Source organism: Ornithorhynchus anatinus, chromosome 19 (genome assembly GCF_004115215.2).
Source record: "Ornithorhynchus anatinus isolate Pmale09 chromosome 19, mOrnAna1.pri.v4, whole genome shotgun sequence".
Taxonomy (NCBI): domain Eukaryota; kingdom Metazoa; phylum Chordata; class Mammalia; order Monotremata; family Ornithorhynchidae; genus Ornithorhynchus; species Ornithorhynchus anatinus.
In genome coordinates, this window is record NC_041746.1 from 14974521 (window position 1) to 14994665 (window position 20145).

At 60.0% G+C, this 20145-nt stretch overlaps 2 protein-coding genes across 5 annotated transcripts in view; one reads left to right on the forward strand and one right to left on the reverse strand.

Annotated features, from left to right (window-relative positions):
- The window catches only part of CMTR1 (cap methyltransferase 1), a 31018-nt gene extending 30070 nt beyond the window's left edge, over nucleotides 1–948 (forward strand). For all 4 annotated transcript variants that reach the window (XM_029047206.2, XM_029047204.2, XM_029047207.2 and 1 more), the window contains exon 24: nucleotides 229–948. In XM_029047206.2, coding sequence (XP_028903039.1) covers nucleotides 229–361 — 133 coding nt within the window. In that variant the 3' untranslated portion in view covers nucleotides 362–948. The remainder of the gene's footprint in view (nucleotides 1–228) is intronic.
- Nucleotides 949–3631: 2683 nt separating this feature from the next.
- CCDC167 (coiled-coil domain containing 167) lies at nucleotides 3632–18473 on the reverse strand. Its single transcript, XM_029047208.2, has 4 exons — nucleotides 18391–18473; nucleotides 7212–7306; nucleotides 5690–5742; nucleotides 3632–4268 (listed from the first exon to the last, which is right to left on the reverse strand). Exons 1-4 carry the CDS (start codon nucleotides 18430–18432, stop codon nucleotides 4165–4167), a joined length of 294 nt encoding a protein of 97 aa, XP_028903041.1. The 5' UTR covers nucleotides 18433–18473; the 3' UTR covers nucleotides 3632–4164.
- Nucleotides 18474–20145: the final 1672 nt, after the last annotated feature.

Genomic DNA, 20145 nt, shown 5'->3' on the forward strand with positions numbered 1-20145 from the left:
GTCGCCCCTCTCCGTGCCCCCCCCCCCCCCGGCCTTCAGGAGAAGTCAGGAAAAGGCCCCCGAACCCCGAACCCCTAACGCGAGCGACCGGAGCGAAGCCCCGACGGCCCCTTCCCCTCGTTGATGCCGACCCGAGTCGGTCCGGCCCGTCCGAGGGGAGGGGGCGGGAGGTGTGGGGAGGGACGCGCGCACCCGACCGACCACCCGCCCTCCGCTCTCTCCCCGCAGCATCTGCTACTTCCGGCGCCTCTTCTGGGAATGGCGAGAGGGCGTGCGGGTCCACGACTCCCAGAAGAGGCAGGACCCCGAGACGCTGTCCAAGGAAGACGTGCTGTCCTTCATCCAGGCGCACGCCCCCTGAGCGGCCACCCGCCCTGGAAGCCCCGTCCACACGCCCGGGGGGCCGCGGGGACCTAGGCGGGCGAGCGCCCCCACCGCCTTCCCAGTCTCCCCCCTCCCTCCCCACGCGCACCCCCCGCCTCGGGAGCAGCGGGAAGGAGCCCGCGCGGGAGCGGAAGCCGGTCGTCTCCCCCGGGACCGGAGCTCCTGGACGTCAGAGACTGGGGGTTTGGCCGCTCCCCTCTCCCCCGCCCTCGGAGACCCGGGGGCGGCACCGCACTTCGGGGGTGTCGCCCCTCTCCGGGAGAGGGGGCTAGGGGCCCCGGGCCTCGGCCGCCGGAGGAGCCGGGGGACCCCCCCCCCCCCACCGCCCCGCCGACGGGTCCTCCGGTGTGGAGATGGAGCCCGGGCCCCCGAGGGCGAGAGGGCCGAACCCCGGCCCGCCCCGGCCCGCCCTAGTTCCGTAGACCAATTCGGGGAAGGAGCCGACCCGGCGGCCGGGACTGCTTGCCGGAGGGTAAGGTCACCATCCCGGGAGGACTGTGGCCGCCTGAGGAGGGGGAAGGGCAGATCGGTCGCCCCGTCCTCCCCGACTCTCGGCCCCCCACCCCACCCCCGCGGGCTTAGCCCCGTGCCCCCCCGTCCCCCCCCCCCCCGTAAGCCCCCCGGACCGGCTCCCCTGCCGCCGCCCGCACCCGGGGCCCCCCCGGGCGAAGCCCCGGGGGTCGGATGGCCGAGACGCCCGGCGGTCCGCCCCCGCCGGGGACCGGCCGCCCGCCAGGCGGCGGGCGGGGCCGGAGGCCGCGGGTCCCCTCTGGGAGGGCCAGCCGTAGGGGGCGGGGGCCGTCGGAGGAGGGCCGGCCCGTAGCCGGGCCGAGACGGCGGGTCCCCTCTCCCGGCCGCCTGACCGGCGGGCAGGTCGGGGCACGGCCGCCGCGGCCCCGGGCCTCCCTCAGTAGTTCCTGCCCCGTCCTCCGCGCGGGCGGGGAAGAGCCTCGCCTGACTCAGAGTCGGAGGCCTCCACCTTGCTCCCTCGGTCGGGCCCGGCCCGGGTGGCTCCCGGGCCCCCCACCCGCCCGGGCGGCTCTCCCCTCTCCGCCGTCTCCCGCCGAGCCGAGCTTCCGGGCTACCGCCCCGAGCCCGGAGGCACCGGAACTCCCCGCCGGAGGGTGGCGGGGGCCTCCCGCCCACCCGGCGGCCTGGCCCGGTGGAGGGGGGGCGGGGGGGGCTCTCTGAGGGAGGGCGGGACGCTTCCCTGGTGTCTCCCGTCTGGTTCCCTGCTGTGGCTTCTGCGTGTTTTGCCAAAGACTACTCCCACCCCCACCCCCCCCGCCGAGTCTGTCTTCCCTCCATCTCGCCGGGCCCCGCGGAGCCGGGGGCAGGCGGGCCGCCGTCGGCCCCACGGGGCCCCGGAGGAGGCCGAGGGCCCCCCGCGCCGTCGGCGCCGGCCTTTCTCGAGACTCAGCCCGTCGTCGGCCCTCCGGTCCCCCTCCGGCTGCCGGGGAAGGCCGGGGCCGCGGGTCCCGGAGAGATGCGGCCTCGCCGACGGGCCGAGGGCCCCCGCCGGCCCCGCCCCGCGCTCCCTTCCGCCGACGGCGTGGGCGCGACCCTGCCGACGTCGGGCGGTCACGCGGACCCCGGCCCCGACGGGGCTCGCCGGCCGGCGTCGGCGCCTCATCATTAAAGACGAGACGTATTTTTAAAGTCTGGGTGGCCGTTTCGAAGCGAGCGACCGACCCCGGGGCCGGTGCGTGGCGGTCGGCGGAAGGGGGGCCCGGCCTGGGGCCCTCTGGGGATTTCACAGGTAGGAGACGGTAGCCCCCGACCCCCGAGTCTTAAGCGGGGAGGCCGGGCTCTTAAGCCCCGGGCCGGCCCCCGCGAAACGGAAGGCCGGGTTCGGGTTAGGGGGTCACAGGTCGCTTTCGGGTGACGGCCCCCTTCCCCCGAGACCGGCCTCCTGCGTCAGAAGCGTCGGTGCTCCCGCAGCAGGGCTTGGGGCGTCTTCCTCCCCTTCCCAAAGGTTCCCCAGAAGGCGTCCGGCCCTGGGCTTCGCAGGCCTCCGGTCAGCTGGATCACGCCGGACCCCGGGACGCCTCCCCCCCCCCCCCCCCCGCTCCCAAAGCCGCCGCGGAGAACCGGAGAGGCCCGAGGTATCTATCTCGTCCGTCGGGGGAGCCGGCTCTCTCCGAGGCTCTTCCACCGGCTCGAACTCCCCGAGAGAATATACGTCTCCCCCGTCGGCCTAAATCTTCCCCTGCTCGGTTTCCCCTCCCGGCTTCCCCGGGGATCCTCTCCCGGGCTGCTCCCGTCACCCTTACTCACCGCTTTCCATATTTAATCGGTTTAATCTCGCCTCCTCTCCCCGTTCGAGCGCCTTCCGTCATTTTAGTTGCTCCTCTCTGGCCTCCTTCCAGTCTCCCGCTCCACGATCTCTGTGTCCGCGGCTCGGACGGATCCACGACGCTGCCCGTCTCTCACCGTAAGCCCAGCTAAATTTACCGGCTCCGTTCCGCCCGTAAGTCCGTACGGCCGTCACCCGACTCGGGTCTCTCTCGCCTGCTCCGGGTCACGGCGGCTCCCTCCCTCCCAAGATGGGCGAACTCAGGTTCCTCCCTCGGACGCCCACCCGGGCCGGACTGGCATCTCGGTCCGGTTTGGCGTCGGCCGGGCGTGCCGCTTAGAAACCCGGGGATGAGGCCCGGCCTCGGCCCCTCTCCTCCACCTCCAGCCGCTGGACCGGGATCCCTTGGTTCGACAGAGAGGACCCTCTTCAGCCTAAACCGCATCCGGCCCGCTTCCCCTGGGATTTCCCCCCCCCCCGCCCCCCAAATAATAACCGTCGGGGTCTTTAAGCGCTCCCTCCGTGCCAAGGACGCTACTAAATGCTGGGGTAGATGCGGGATGATCAGGCCGGACGTCATCCCCGTCCCACACGGGCTTCCTAAGTCCGGGGGAGAGAACTACGTTCCCCATTTTGCAGACGAGGAGACCGAGGCCCAGAGAAGTTAAGCGACGTGCCCTAGGCCACGCGGAAGGCAAGTGTGGCGGAGCCAGAATTCAAACCCAGAAACCTCTGCCTCTCGGGCCCCGGTTCCTCCCACTAGGTCACACTGCTTTCCGGAAGCCTCGGCCCATTTTCCCCCTTGTGCTGCCACTCCGGTTTGACAGACACCAAGGCTCTCCTCCCCCCCCACCCGTCTCCGTCTAAATTGCTTTCCCTACTACCAATGTGCCCCTCGGGCCCCGGCAGGAGAGCCGGAGCGGACTCTGATATTTACCTGGCAAACAGAACGTCGGCCCGAGATCCTTTTATTGGCGGTCTTCCCCCCGCCAAAGACGACGGGGCCCGGACCAGGACTCCGCCCCGTGGCCGCCCGGCAGCCCCCGGGGCGGGCGGGATCGCGGAGCGGCCCGGGTTGGCCTCAGCGGACCCCGCGGGCGGGCGGCGATGGGTCCGGCCGGCCCGGCCGCCCCGCGGAGGGCCGACGTCGGGTAACGAGCGTGGTGTCTGTCGAGCGCTTACTGCGTGCCAGGCGCGGGGCCGAGCGCTGGGGCGAACGCGCGCAAATGGGGTCGGACGCGGTCCCCGCCCCGTGAGGGGCTCGTAGTCTGAACCCCCGTTTCGCGGAGGAGAGGTCACTGAGGTACAGAGAAGCCAAGCGATCCGCTCGGGGTCACGCGGCGGACGGGCGGCGGAGCCGGGATTAAGCGCCGGGGGCGGGGGGCGGCCGGTCCTCGGTCCCTCCCCTCCGCGCGAGACCCTGCGGCGGAGAGCCGGGGCCAGCGGAGTCGGTCCCTTTCGGGAGGGGGGACGGGGGAGCGGCGTCACACGGTCCAGCAGGTGTAGGCGAGGACCAGGAGCAGGAAGATGGCCACCGAGAGCAGCGTGTTCCGGCGGTTCTCTCGCCGCAGGACCTGGAGCTCCCGCTCTGCAACGAGAAGCCGGGGAGGGGTGGGGGAGCGGGCCGGCCCGGGGTGGCGGGGAGGACCCCGCTCCTCCCTCCCTCCCCCGGGGCCGCGGGCGCTCGGGGCCGCTCCCTCCGGGTCCGGAGGGCCCCTGGGAGCCCGAGCCGGGCCCCGTGGGGACGACCCGGGGAGGGTGGAACGGAGAGACGGTACTAGCGACGACCGTGCTCTTCGTTAAGCGCTCGCTCTGTGCCAGGCGCCGTTCTGAGCGCCGGGGCGGATACAAGCTAGTCGGGTCGGACACGGTCCCCGGCCCGTACGCGGCGCCCCGTCCTAATCCCCGTCTTAGAGATGAGGGAACCGAGGCCCAGAGAAGCGAAGTGACCTGCCCGAGGTCACAGAGCGGGCACGTGGCGGGGCCGGGATCGGAACCCAGGTCCTCCCGACGCCCAGGCCCGTGGTCTACCGCGGTCCGCGGTCTCACAGCGGGTCTGAACTGGGTCTGGAGAGGCCCGGTGGGCCCAGGGCCGGTCTGGAAGGAAGAGCCCGGGCCTCGGGCACCGCTTCCCAGCGCGGGCGGGCCGAGGACACCTGGACCCGGCGGGCCGTCCGTCGGTGCCGTTCACTAAGCGCGGGGTGCCGTACCGAGCGCTCGGGGGAGCGGACGGCAGGCGAGCCGGCACTCGGGCCCCCCGCCCCGACGCCGGCCGGGCCGGATCCAGACCGGGCCCGGGAGAAGGGGCGCCGACGGGCCGCGGTCCCTCGGCTCCGTCGCTCTGGACTTTGCGGCCGCTGCCCTCCGGGCGGGCGGCACCCCAACCGCGGGGCGGCCGGGACTGGGCCCGGGGCCCGGGGCCCGGCTTCTGCCCACGCTCTTCCCCGCCTTAGGGGGGGGGGGGGTCAGGGCCAGGGCGGCGACGGGAGACGCACCGGGGGCCGCCGCGGGCCCAGAACCGTCGATACGAGGGGAGGGTGAAACGCCGACCGTTTCACTTACACCCTCCTCCCCCGCCGATCCCCGGGCGCGCCGCAGTCGGCCTCCCCGTCCCCGCCCAGCCGAAAGAGCCCCCGCCGACGAACGGACGGACGGACGGACCTTGAGAGGCCACGGGCCCGTGCGGCCGGGTCTCCCGTTCTCACCTCGGCTCTCCCCTCCCAACCGCCGTTCCCGGGCGGGGGCGGAGAGGCCGGTCGGCCCCGGAAGACGGAGGCGGGGCGGGAGGCGAGGGTTACGGGAGGGGAGATGAGGGGAGCCCCCGGTCCGGCGGGGCAGACGGGGGCCAGGGAGGAGAGGGGTGCCGTCTCCCCGCCCCCCCGCTTCCCGCCCCCTCTCCGCACCTTCCTCGGCCCCCACGCCGCCGCCGCGGAGCGGGGTTCCCCGCGGACGCCCCGCGGCCCCGGGTTCGGGCAGCCGTCGGGGGCCCGGCCGGCCGGGGGATCTTACCGTAGTTGGAGGCTTTGGTCTCCAGACCTTTCTTCTGCTTCTCAAGGGACCTCCTGGACGGGAGAGAGAAGGCGCTCTGGACTTCCTGCCCGGCTTGCCCAGCTCCCCCGACGCCCACCCTCCCGCTGCGCCTCCCCCTCTCCGACTCTACAGTCCCAGCCCATCGGAGGGGCCCAACCCGACCCCCCCGCTTGAGCCTCCACCCCCCTCCGAGCCGGGGGGCGGGGGGGGACGGGGCAAGCCGAGGGCAGCGGCAGGAGCCGGGAATCCGGCCCCCGCTCCCAACTCCGGGAGACACCGATGGGAGAGGGGAGCTCGCCGGGCCCCGTCGGCGGGATCCCCTCCTTCCCTCTCCCGACCGGGATTCCTTCCTCCGTCTTTGCCAAATACCCCACCCATTCGCCGCTAGCCCCTGGGGCCGAGGCCCAGGGAAGAGCCAGCCGAACAGCTCTCTGGGAGTTGCAGGCTGAGGGCCTGGGGCGGGCGAGGCAGGAGCCGGGGTCGGGGAGCAGCGCGGAGATCCCGGTGGGCGTGAGCACCGTGCTCGTCCACGGTGAGATCGCCGCGTCGAACCAGCCTTCCTGCAAGGCGGCAACCCCAGGGACTTCCCGAGCTCGCCTCGGGGTACTGGTGGAGGGGAGGGGGACGGGCGTGAAGCGGTCGGAGGGGTCAGCGGCAGGGAAAGCCGCGGGAGCCGACGGGGAGAGTCGGACCAGGAGGAAAAAACCCCAGCCACTAGACTGCTCTGCAGCTCAAGCCTCGGGTTTTTTTTGGTCTTTTTTCTTTTTATAGTATTTAAGCGCTTACTACGCGGCAGACACCGTACTAAGCGCTGGGTACAAGGTGATCAGGTGGGACACGATCCATGTCCCTCACGGGGCTCAGTCCTAATCCCCATTTTACGGACGAGGGAACCGAGGCCCCGAGAAGTGAAGCAGTTTGCCCAAGCAGATGAAGGATGCGGCGGGGATTAGAACCCAGGTCCTTCTGACTCCCCGTGCTCTCTCCTCTAGGCCACGCTGCTTCCATCTGTGAGGAGTTGAGGTTTGGGGGAGAGGACGTGTGTGTGGCGGGGGGGTGTTCTGAGGAGTCTCAGGAAGGGTCAAAGAGGACAATGCCTGAGCAAGGAAGAGTTGGGTCAGACATCAGAGCACTGTAGTGAGTGCCGGGGAAGAGTACACTATAACAGTAAACAGCCACATTCCCCGCCCACGACAAGCCCGTGTCGTCTAGAGAGGGGCCTAAACCTGCAACGGGCAGACTACGGACCGACTGCCCTTGGCCCCCTCCCAAGCAGGGCCCCCGTCTTTCCCGGACAGGTGAAGAATAAATCCGCCCGAAGGTCCTTCCTTCAAGTCCTTCCTCCCCTGGCACCCCAGGAGCTCCGAACGGGGGAAAGGCACAATCCTGGCATTTTGGGGGGCCACCGCCGGAGGGGAAAAGGTGCTCGCCGAGAGCCAGGGATGGGGCCTGGGCCCCCGGCCGGCCCGCCTCCCGCCCGCCGGCCAAGGGGAGGTGGTACCTGTCCTGGGGGCTCAGCTCCTCCCTCCCCAGCCTGCCGTCCAGCTCCTCCAGCTCCCTCTGACACAGCGACAGCTTCTCTTCCAGCCCGTCGATCTGAAACAGAGCGGGTCCCCGCCTCGCTCACCGTCCCGGGTCTGGCGCGGGGTCGGCGCCGCCGTGCCTCCCCTCTCATCTGTCCTCGCCCCCCAAATCCCCGACAGCAGACCCCGATTTCCCGTCACCCGTGAATTCGGCGGCACCGGTTGGGGGGGGGGGGGGGGGGTTGGGCCGCACACCACGGAGCGAGCAAACCTTGCCCCTAGAGCCCAGGAGTGCCTCATCAGACCTTTCAAGGCCACCAAGATGGCTCCCTGCTGATGCCAAGGAGCATTTTTTTTGCAAATGGCATTTGTTAAGCGCTTACGCTGTGTCAAACGCTGTTCTAAGCGCTGGGGTAGGTACAGGTTAATCGGGTCGGACACCGTCCCCGGCCCGCTTGGGACTCACGGTCTATCTGGAAGGCGGTCCCCCCCGTTATACAGTCGAGGAAATGGAGACCGGTGAAGTGAAGTGACCCGGCCAAGCTCGCACGGCGGGTAAGCGACGGAGCCGGCGTTAGGACCCAGGTCCGCCGGCTCCCGGGCCCGTGCTTTCTCCTCCAGGCCGCGTCGCTTCCCAGCGTGGCGACGACAGGGACCGAGACCCGGCTGCGGCCTCTGCCACGAGGAGGAGGGGAAGGAGGAATCCCTCGCCGTTCCTGTGCTGTTTGTTAAGCGTTCACTATGTGCCGGGCACCGTGCTTACCGAGCTCAACCCTCCTCTTTCCTACACCCTCCCAAGCCCCGACCTCCCCTGCTCCCAGACTCCAGCTGAAGCTTTGCTCCCAGCCCGGTGTGGGACAGACGGTGTCCAACCTATCTTGTATCTACCCCAGTGCTTAGCACAGCACCTGGCACGTAGTGGGCACTTCAATGCCGTTAAAAAAAAAAACCACCCGGGAGCCCTCGACCAGAGGCTCCGCTGTGGGTGGGGGGGTTTAGGAGTCCACGAGCTCTCGTCTCCCACGCTCGCTCCTGGGGGCCAGGGTGGGGCTGCCCCGAGAGGGTGGGTGAGGGTGCCCAAGTGAGAAGGAGGGGATGGAAGGAGGATGCCCGGAGCTCTGCTACTCCGCCCTAATCCCCGGTCCTTGGTTCCCGGTGTAGCGGGAAAATTTTGGGGGAGTGGGGGGATGCCCACGGAGGGACAGTGAAATAAGACTCTGGGGCACACGGCGACCTTGGAGGGCGGGAGGTGGCGTCCCCCGACCTATCCCCTGGCCTGCAGAATCCAGTTGGCACGTCGCTTCTCCTTCTGGACTAGCTTGAAAGAGGCGAAGGCACCACCGTCTCTCCGGGTACCCGAAGTCTTAGCTGGTCGGGAAACCCCAAGATCTAAGAGCCAACTCTTCCTCGGGGCCCAAGCAGTTCATCCCCGAACACGAGTCCCTCCAACCCCCAAACCCCGAGAAGCAGCGTGGCTTTGTGGAAAAAGCCCGGGTTTGGGAGTCGGGGGTCGTGGGTCCTAATCCCGGCTCCGCCGCTCGTCGGCTGTGTGACCTTGGGCGAGTCACTTCACTTCTCTGGGCCTCAGTCACCTCATCTGTAAAACGGGGATTACGACAGTGAGCCCCATGTGAGGACGGGGCTGTCCCAACCTGACGAACTTGGACCTACCCCAGGGCTCAAAACAGTGCTTGGCACACGGTAAGTGCTTAAGAAGTACCGTAATTATTAAACTGTCTCTGTTACCGCCCGTTCCCAGGGTTCAAAGGCCCCGCCTCCGCCCCCCGCCTCCCTCCGCTCGTTCGAGCAGGACCCACCCCCCGGCCCCGACCGGCCGCCGAACGGCACCGGGAGTCCCCCACCGCTCGCCCGACGAGCCATCTCGACGCGGCCGCTCGGAGACCTCATCGGGGCGAAATCCACCAACCGAGGGAGGCCAACCATCAGCAAGAGCGGCAAGTGACCCCCGCACGCAGCTCGCGCGCTGCCGGAGAGCCGGCGTTCGGAGCTCCTTATCCGCTCCGGTCCGATTCATCGGCGGCACCTCTGGACGCTCCCAATTTCATTTACCACTTTTTAATGAGCCTGAAATAGGCGGACACAGATCAAGGTTTTAGGGCCTGGAGTTCTAACCTCCTCCCGTGAATATTTACGGTCCGCTGAAGGTCCCTCCTCGCCTCCGAACCGCCGGGCTTTAGAAGCCAGCCCCCGCACCGGGGAAACAGAGCGGGGGTCGGCACTGAAGTCGGGCCCCTTTCCGGCACTCGCCGAGAGACGAGCCCGTCGGCCGTCGGGACGAGGCCGCCAGAGGACACGGATGAAGAGTCCTGCCTCTGACAGGGACCCCCTGCTCAGCTCTGGCCCCCCCGGGCTTCCGCCAGGAAGTATCCACTGCGGGGAGGATGCAAGGGACGGGGGGCTGAGGGCTGGGACCATGAATTGTACATTCCAAGTGCTCAGTACGGTGCTTTGCACATAGCAAGCGCTCAATAAATACTACTGAATGAATGAAGTGGCCGCCGCGACAAGGAGGACGGTGAGGGCCGGGTACCCTACGCGCTGGATAATCGGCCCTTGGAAAAGATGGGTAAAATAGGGAGTGGGGCAGCCTCATCGAAAGCACGTCTCCTCCGAGAAGCCTTCCCCGACTAGACCCTCATTTCCTCTTCTTTTCCCTCTCCCTTCTGCTTCGCCCTTGCACTTCGATTTGCACCTCTTCATTCACCCCTCCCTCGGCCCCACAGCACCCACGTACCTATCTGGAATGTATCCGTTTATATTAACGTCCGCCTCCCCCTCGAGACTGTAAACTCGCCGCGGGAGGGGGACCTGTCGACTGTTATACTGAACTCTCCCGAGCGCTTAGTGCAGTGTGCCGCCGCACAGTGAATGCTCGATAAATACAACCGGGTGAGGGAGGAGTCAAGCAGAGTTTGTTATAACAGGTCCTCTCTGTCTCTCTCCTGACTCCAGGGTCTCTCCATTAATCCAGCTAGCCAAGAGATTCCTGAGGCCAGAGAACAGAGTTGGGATGATAAACGGGCCTCCACCCCGAGACTCCGGCAACCCGGTTCGGTCTCCAATTCATTCGATTGTATTTATTGAGCACGTTCTCTGTGCAAAGCACTCTACTGGGCGCTCGGGAGAGTACGATGTAACGGCAAACTGACACATCCCTACCCACAGTGAGATCACAGTCTGGAGGGGGAGGCAGACATTAATAGAAATGAATAGGATAAATCAATTACAGATACAAATAAATCAATTACAGAAGACACGGGGGCCGGGAGTGAAGGGCAGAGGTCACGAGGACGGTCGTGAGGCCGGGAACCACCCGTCTGCTGTGTGACCTTGGCCAAGTCACTCTGCTTCTCTGTACCTCAGTTCCCTCATCTGTCAAATGGGGATTAAGACTGTAAGTCCCACGTGGGACAACCCCATAACCTTGTATCTACCCCAGAGCTTAGAACAGTGACGCTACCATCGTTATCAGTATTATTTGCTTCTCGGTGCCTCGGCTGCCTCATCTGTAAAACGGGGATCAAGGCCGCGAGCCCCATGGAGGACCAGGACTGTGTCCGACCCGATTACCCGTGCTCAGAACGGCGCTCGACACACGGTACACGCTTAACGGATACCATCGTAATTATTAGGAGGTAACTTGATTATTCACGCTACCGGGGTCAGTGAGAAGAAAAGGATTTCATCGCTAGTGGGTGTACGGGGTCGGAGCCCACGGCTCTCCTTGCACGAAAACAACTCTCTTCTGCAAGCCAAGGGGAGCGGGGGGAGAGAGAGAGGAGTAGGGAGAGAGAGAGAGATCTTCTCCGCAGCGGCTGTTACACACTCCCACCGAGCTTCATCAAAAGCAAAACACAAGCAGCAAGCAAAGGAAAAATCTCCTTCTAGTCGCCTGGTTCGGGGAGTAACACCTTATTCTCAGAGCTTTAGGGCCGTCTCCCGGGGGCCCCACACACAATAAAATCTCCGAGTTAAGAGAAACTGTAAAATTCCCCGGCAGGTCCCCGGGGGCATCTCTGGGCGGCTCTGGCTCTCCGGCGGAAATCAAGCCGCGAGTCAGAGCTCTTCAGGGCAGCGGAGCCCGCTCCGGCCCAGTCGTCACGCCGATGATCGCCCGGGGGGCAAGGCCCGGGCTGAGCCTGGCTTCCAGTGGTGGGCAAGGACAAGCATACGGACCTGCACGCACATGGGTGGTCTCTTTCTCACTGTCACTCTCCATTCCCGATGACCTCTCTCTCGCTGCCATCCTCCCTCCCCGATGACCTCTCTCTTGCTGCCATCCTCCATCCCCGACGGCTCCTCTGTGTGTGCGTGTCTCTCCCTCTCCACAAGCCCACCAGGCCGAGCCTTCACCCGCGGCCAGGCTGGTCCTTCTCCCGGGAAGAACGGGAGGACGGCCTGAGCCGGTGGCCGAGAGGGAGGTTCGCCCCCGAGGCGGTCCCTCCGGGCTGCGGGGAGCCACGCTCAGGATCGACAATTCAGGATCCGGGGAAGCGGGCCGGCCCAGCGGGTAGAGCCCGGGGCCTGGGAGTCGGAAGGATCTGGGCTTCTCCTCCCAGCCCCGCCATCTGCCTGCTGTGGGACCGTGGGCCGGTCACTTACATTTCCCGGGCCTCTGTTTCCTCTTGAGATCTCCGTTCTCTCCCTCCTTTAGACCGTGAGCCTCACGTGTGTCCAACCTGATCTTACATCTACCCCAGTGCTTAGTACAGTGCTTGGCACATAGCAATCAATCATATTTATGGAGTGCTTACTGTGTGGAGGGCACTGTACCGAGCGCTTAAAAACAACGTAAAAACGACAACAACAGAGAAATCAGGGGCTGCGTCTGATTCTAACTGACTCCCGTGCTCGGCACAGAGCTTGGCCTATATTATTATTATCATTATTATCTTATTAATGGGCAGGAAAATTGCCTTGCAGTGGGGCTCCTTGCTTGTTGTGGAGCAGCTGGCCCCGGGCCAGGGATTCTATCGGGAAGATGAAAGCAGAAAGACCTGCCACGGAGTCCAAACCGGGTTTTAGCTCAATACTCGGAACAACAAGGTTGACAAATTAACCATTCGTCAGGAAGGCTTTTAAGAGTTGAAGAGGAGCGATGTCCTCAGCCGCGGAGTTTCCCGAGGGGATCCTTTAACCGCCTGAAAAATCTGGAGGTTTACAAGACGCTCCAAGGCCGGAGGGTCGCTTCTTGCTAGCCAGACTGGGGCTGGCCCCCCAGGTAAAGGAAGTTTAGTTTTCTTGCCCCCCGGTATATTAGGATGAATTAATGAGAATGGCTTCGTACGGGAAGTCCCAAAGCAAGCTCTTCGAGAACCGGCCTCCGCTCCTCACCTTATGAACTCATGAATTAAGATGCCGGCGAACGGACAACTTGAAGCGTTTACCGGCCCGCGGGGTCCGAAACCCTCCTCTCGGGAGAAGCGGAGACCCGGAATGAAAACCGGCAGAGCGCGCCTCTGTTTCGGTTCCCGTTGAGGCAGCCGGCTTTCCCTGGAGGATCCTCCCAGGATCCGCGGGACCTTCCTGCCGCGGAACCTTTCGGCCTGGGCCAGGCTCCCGGGCCGAGACAGCGGAGGCCGGGCAGAAGCCGGAGGGTCTAAGCCAAATGTCTCCTCCAAGAGGCTTTCCCCGACTAAACCCTCCTAGCTGTAATTTATTTCTATCGAAGTCTTTCTCCCCCTCTAGACTGTAAGCTCATTGTGGGCAGGGAATGGGTCTGTTTATTGTTATATTGTACTCTCCCAAGTGCTTTAGTACAGTGCTCTGCACATAATAATAATAAGGTTGGTATTTTTTAGCGCTTATTATGTGCCACGCACCGTTCTAAACGCTGGGGTAGATACAAGGTAATCGGGTTGTCCCATATGGGGCTCACAGTCTTCATGCCCATTTTACAGAAGGGGTAACCGAGGCAACGGAGAAGTTAACTGACTTGCCCAAGGTCACACAGCTGCCAAGCGGCGGAGCCGGGATTAGAACCCACGGCCTCCGACTCCCAAGCCCGGACTCCTTCTACTGAGCCACGCTGCTTCCTACATAGTAAGTGCTCAATAAATACGACTGAATGAATGAAGGATCCAACGGATGGCCAGAGCAGTCTCCGATCTCCCCCTCCAATCAATCAGCGGTATTTACTGAGCGCTAACTGTGTGCAGAGCGCTGAACTAAGCACTTGGGAGAGGGCAGCACGACAATATAACAGAGGTGGGAGACACGTTCCCTGCCCACAACGAGCTTACAGTCTAGAGGGGGAGACGGACGTGAAATAAATTCCGGATATGGACAGAAGGGCTCCTGGGGGTTACGCTTATCGCCCTGCAGGGAGCGAGCAAAAGCCACCATCACCAAACGTCGTGCCGCTTCTTTACTGCTGGAAAACTATCCCCAGCAGCAGGGACGCGGCGGGCCTAGTGGAAAGAGCGCGGGCCTGGAAGTCGGAGGAGCTGGGTTCTAATCCCGGCTCCACCACTCGCCTGACGTGTGACCTTGGGCAAGTCGCTTATAGCTTCTCTGTGCCTCAGTTTCCCCCTCTGTACTATGAAGATGCAATACTTTATTTCCAGTTTGAGCCCAATGTGGATCAGGGACTGTCCCATCTGATATTCTTCTATCTATCCAGCGCTTAGTAAGCATATAGTAAGCGCTTCAATACCACAATTATCAGTAGTAGAAATGGCATTTATTGAGAGCCCACTGGGGGCTTTGCACCGTACTAAGTCCTGGGGAAAGTAAAACGCAGAGAAGTGATATGTTTCCTGCCCTCAGAGACCTCCCACTCTAAGGGGGGAGACAGACATAAAACCGTGAACAATAAGAGTAATAAAAATAAATGAATGCGTGTACGGTCGATCCAACATATATATACACAAGGGCTGGAGATGGATATAAATAAAATACCTAAATGCTACAAATGACTGGTGCGTTTGTCCGGTTCAGGGTGCTGGAGATTCAACGGGAAAGGTTTATTAGGAGTGGGATTGGGGGAGGGCTTGGAACACGGGCAGAATGGTGCATTTAATGTCCATATTGCACTGTTGATATTTTTGATTCATTGGACTGTGGTCTATAACCGTTATATTGCATATTGTTTTATAAATCTGTCTTCCCCGACACAGACTGCGGCCCAGGGAACAGTGTCATTTATTGATTTTTGTGGACTTACCCCAGTGCTCGGTATGGTGAGGCCTTAATAAACGTGAATAACAATAGGGGATTCGCGTCCGCCTCTTGCTGAGCTGGGCTGGGCATTTCTCGGGTTCTTGAAGGTTGCTGACTTTGCTCAGCTTTGAGGTCATTTCACCCTTAGTCTGTGAGTTTGTTTTCCTTTATGGTATCTGTTAAGCGATCACTACGTGTCAAATCCTGTTCTAAGCGCTGGGGTAGGTGCGAGTTAATTAGGTGAGGCACAGTCCCCGTCCCGCAATGGGGCTCACAGTCTAAGTACAGAGGAGGAGAGATATTTAATCCCCGTTTTACCGTTGAGGAAAGTGAGGCACAGAGAAGTGACTTGCCCAAGGTCACACACCGCAAGCAATCGGCAGAGCCGGTCTCCTGACTCCCGGGCCTGTGGTCATTCCACTAGGCCAGGCCTGCTTGTCGTGGGCAGGGAGCGCACCTACCAACTCCGTTATAGTGCACTCTCCCAACCGCCTAACAAATACCACAATTATTACTATATTATTGAAAGATTCTGAGGAGCGGAATGCTGATCTGAACGAGCCTCCCGGGGCAACACTGGAATATGTCAGTCCACGCCATCCCTCTCTTTGAAAAATGGAGTGTAATTATTAAGTATCCCAACCTGGATTACCGAGGTGGATAAAACGCTTAAGCGAGGCTTACTTCTGCGGGGATCTTTCTGCCATTAGGATTGGAGGGAAATCACCATCTCCTCTTCCCGGGAGATATGAAAAATCAGCACTGGAATATGGTATTTCTCATCATTCTGCATCACAATTCTCTTGCTTTTTGGAAGACTCTTTTGGAAGCCTAATCCTAAAAGTCCACTTTCCCTCCCTTGACACCAGGCCTGGTGGCGAGCGCACGGGCCAGGGAGTCACAGGGCCTGGGTTCCACTCCTGGTTCACTCATTCAATCGCATTTATCGAGCACTTACTCCGTGCAGAGCCCTGTATTTAGCACTTGGGAGAATACAACAATAAACAGATACATTCCCTATCCACAACAACCTTACAGTCTAGAGGATCTTATAGTCTAGAGGGGTCCACCCCTTGCCTGCCATACGACCTTGGGCAGGTCGTACAACTTCCCGGTACCTCAGTTTCCTCATCTGTAAAAATAAATATATCTGTTCACCCTCCCCTTTAGGCTGTGAGCCCTGTCTAGGACAGCGACTGGGTCTGACTGGGTCCCCTCTAGACCGTAAGGTCGTTACGGGCGGGGAACGTGTCTGTAGAGTTACACTGTACTCTCCCAAGTGCTTAGTACAGTGCTCCGCACCCAGTAAGCGCTCAGTACGTACAACTGACTTTTTTAGTATCTTTCTCAGCGCCCGGCACACAGTTAGTGCCCCACGTATATCACAATGATCATTATTATTATTACGATCCCAGGTGCCAAAGAGCTGAAAGAAATCTGAGAAGGGCTACAAATGGCAGCGCTTAGTAGAGTGCCTGGCACCTAGTAGGTGCTTAATAAATACCGTAATTACTAGAAGAGGAAGGTGACTACCAAACACAGATGGCCCGGGCCACAGCCCCGTGGATAAGTGCTGCTTGTTCGGTAATTGGTTCATTACAACAAGTGGGGATGGTTTGCAGGTGCTGAGATTACTCACTTGTGTGGTTTTTATTGCACTCATCAGATTAACAAACATTTTTGATTAAATCACCACTTCGCTGGCTCTGAGCACACGACTTTTAATAAGAGTAGAACATCTAGCTCTAACCAGGCAGTCGTAGAGCATCCGTGGTGAGAGGGGAAGGGCACGGACAAGGCAGGAAGGAGAGCCCGGCCCGGGATCTTCTCTGAGATCCCTCTTTCTTTTGGGGCAGCCGGGGCCGGAGTGTAGCAATATGTCTATGTTCTTTGTTAGGCACCGTACTAAGCGCTGGGGTGGAAACAAGCAAATCGGGTTGGAGGAAGTCCCCATCCCACATGGGGCTCATCGTTTTAATCCCCATTTTACGGATGAGGTGACGGGAGGCACAGAGAGGGTAACTGACTCGCTCAAGGTCACCCAGCAGAGAGGTAGCCGAGATGAGATTAGAACCCAGGATCTTTGGGCCCCAGGTACGTACTCCATCCGGACCGGAGTGCTCGTGGAAAATCCAAAAGGAAAAAAAGAAACACACTTAAAGCTGGGTTTGGAAGCTAGACTAGCTGGAGAACTGATCCTTTCTTTTTTGACCGATATTTAAGAGCTCACATTGTGCCAAGCACTGTTCTAAGTACTGAGGTGGCTACTACGTAATCGGTTTGGACACAGTCCCTGTCCCCTGTGGGGCTCACAGTCTTAAACCCCACTTTACGGACGAGGGAACTGAGGCACAGAGAAGTGACTCGTCCAAGGTCACAGAGCAGGCAAAGGGTGGAGCGGAGATTAGAACCCAGCTCCTTCTGACTGCCACGTCTGAGCTCTATCCACTGGGCCACACTCATCTCAATTTCAACCACTGGGTAAATGGTTTTATTTGGTAGTTGGGAAAGGCCTGTCTGGAGGAATGGAGGACATCACTCATTGCACAGATAATCTGAATATTTTATAAATCAGAAACCTGGACTCACCAGAGAAACAGGGCCCATCCTAGCAAGTAGGTTGGTGGTTAGAGAAGCAACGTGGCTCAGTGGAAAGAGCCTGGGCTTGGGGGTCATGGGTTCTAATCCCAGCTCTGCCACCTGTCAGCTGTGTGACTTTGGGCAAGTCACTTCACTTCTCTGTGCCTGTCACCTCATCTGTACAATGGGGACTAAGATTGAGAACCCCACGTGGGACAACCTGATTACCTTGTACCCCCTCTCCCCCCAGCACTTGGAACAGTGCTCGGCACATGATAAGCTTAACAAATATCATTGTTATTATTATTAAAGTCAGAGTAACGAGGAAACGGATGCAATGACCACAAGTAAAACACTCTTCCATCTCAAATGATGTCCTGTTCAGGTCACTGGTTTTCCATCCCATCAGAAAGAGAGATGCCAACTTGGAGGGTCCTTCTGCCAATCTAGAGGGGCTCAGGATGGTACCAATCAATCAGACTTATTGAGCGTTTCCTAGGTGCGGAGCACTACACTGAGCGGTTGGGAGATTACAAGATGCCGGAGTCGGTAGATACATTCCCTGCTCCTTAAGCGCTTAGAGTCCGGAGGGGGACAGACATTTATATCCATTATGCATCCTTACAAGTGCTGTCATTCAATCGTATTTATTCGGCGCTTACTATGCGCAGAGCACTGTGCTGTGGGGCTGAGGGGGTGGTGAATTAAGGAAGGGTGACACACAAGTCAGAGAATGTTGACTCAGAGGCCAGATTCTAACCGGTCCTGATCTTGGGATGTGAAATGTGGAGGCGTGACAGGGGAGATTTACAAAGAGAATGAAACTGGTCGGTGTATAGAATACATGTGTACAGCAGGCAAGGGTAAAAGGAATTTGGATTTTTTGACATGAGAGAAGACTAGCGCCCCAATCAATTTAAATGTCTTCAGGAATAAAGAGGGAATCCACGTAGAAATTGGAGACTGAAGTAGGGTCTAGGAAAAATGGACAAACGGTAGGATAAGAAAATTAGAAAGGGAAGGGGAGGGAAGGAAAGGAAAGGAAGGAAAGAAAAGAAAATGAAAGAAAAGGAAGGGAAAGGAAAGGAAAGGGAAGGGAAGGGAAGGGAAGGGAAGGGAAGGAAAGGGAAAGGGAAGGGAAAGGGAAGGGAAAGGGAAGGAAAGGGAAGGAAAGAAAAGGAAAGGAAAGGAAAGGAAAAGAAAGGAAAGGAAGAAAAGGAAAGGAAGAAAAGGAAAAGAATGGAAAGGAAAGGAATGGAAAGGAAGGGAGAAAAGGAAAGAAAGAAAAGAAAAAGGAAGGAAAGGAAAAGAATGGGAAAGGAAGGAAATAAAGGGAAGGGAAAGGGATAGAAAGGGAAGGAAGGACAAAAAAAAAAAAAGCAAAACAGGCCTCACCTCCTGAGCCACGCTCCCCCTCTCCCGCTTCTTTTTAGGCATCTTCCCCGCCACGCGCCGCCCGTCGGCCCTGACAGCTGTCACTGCGCAGGCGCCAAGCGTCGTGCTCGTCTCTCATTGGCCGGCGGCGGCGGGAAAGGGGCGGGGCGGGGCGGGAGCCGCCGCCATTTTACTGCGGGGCGACCTGACCGGGCCGCCGCCATCTTTGTGAGGGGCAGGAAGGACCTAGCCCTGGCTCCTCCCTTGGCTCGAGAAGCAGGGGGGATTGTTAATAACAGTAACAACAAAAACAACAACAACATAATAAACTATTTTTAAAGCCCTTACTGTGTCTAAACCCTACTTTTGGTTCAAGATAATCGGATCAGACACCTCTCGAGCGAATACCCATTTTACAGATGAGGAAACTGAGGCACGGGGCAGTGAGCCGAAATTCCCAAGTTGAAAGGGGGGATGTTCCTTTCCCACCCGAGCCCACCGACATTCCCCTCTCTTTGCCGCATTCCCCTTTTAAATTGTCTCCTGCCCCAGATTTCCCTCTTTGGAAAATAAAAATAAATGTTGGTATTTGTTCAGTGCTTACCGTGTGCAGAGCAGTGTTCTAAGCGCTGGGAGAGATCCAGGGTCATCAGGTCGTCCCATGTGAGGCTCACAGTTAATCCCCATTTTCCAGATGAGGTCACTGAGGCACAGAGAGGTGAAGTGACTTGCCCACAGTCACACAGCTGACAGCAGCCACACTGATCCTTTCTCCCCAAACCAATCAATGGATGATATTTATTGAGCGCTTACTGGGTGCAGGGCGCTGTACTAAGAGGTGCAGTGTGGCTCTATGGAAAGAGCCCGGGCTTGGGAGTCAGAGGTCATGGGTTCTAATCCCGGCTCCGCCGCTTGCCAGCTGTGCGACTTTGGGCAAGTCACTTCACTTCTCTGGGCCTCAGTTACCTCATCTGTAAAACGGGGATGAAAACTGTGAGCCCCACGTGGGACCACCTGATGACCTTTGTATCCCCCAGTGCTTAGAACAGTGCTTGGCACATAGTAAGCGCTTAACAAATACCACCATTATTACTAGTGTCTGGGAAAGTGCACACTTCCCTTTTGCATTCATATGACCTCTTTTCTATCCCCCAATTTCCCCGTTATTTTCATATCTGCAGTAGGTAGGACCTGGAGTGAAGGAGAGGGTCAGTTTTATTGTCATCGTTGTTATTATTATTATAACTGACTCTCCTGCTTCTATAATCATTGTTGTTGTTATTTTGATAAGCAAACATCACTATTATTATGCGGTAACTGGCCCTCTCCTTTCTTTCACTCCAGGTCCCTCTCCCAGCTCCTCTCCATCCTCCTGTCTCAAGTCAATCAGTGACTCTTGACTAAGCTGCTGGGAAAGGGCACAGCCCTAGTTATGCTTTCTCCAAACCTCTCCCCCAGAGAGACTTAACATCACTCACAGGCGCATCCGCGAGGCCTGAAACCTGCCCTCCGGACTGTCAGAATAGCAAAAGCGGAAACACTGCCCTGATTTGAAATGCATGATGTCGCTACAAAAAGCCCAAAGCGCTTCATCTCCCGTCTCTTTTTCTCCGCTGTCGGTTGCCATTCATTACGGAACCGATCGGGGCTGGACAGTGTTTCAGGGGAAAGGAAAGATCCTACATTGTCCATTTAATCGATGAGAAAACCTCCCATTTTACAGATGAGAGGTTAAGTGACTTGCTATAAATCACACGGTGAATTACTCAGAGAAAT

Excerpts from the sequence above, each read along its gene's own strand:
- CCDC167 (XM_029047208.2), bottom strand. The coding sequence starts at position 18,432 with ATGCCTAAAAAGAAGCGGGAGAGGGGGAGCGTGGCTCAGGAG. Across the intron at positions 7,307-18,390 it reads GGGGGAGCGTGGCTCAGGAG|ATCGACGGGCTGGAAGAGAA; the intron begins GTGAGGCCTGTT and ends GCTCTGTTTCAG. Across the intron at positions 5,743-7,211 it reads GAGCTGAGCCCCCAGGACAG|GAGGTCCCTTGAGAAGCAGA; the intron begins GTACCACCTCCC and ends TCTCCCGTCCAG.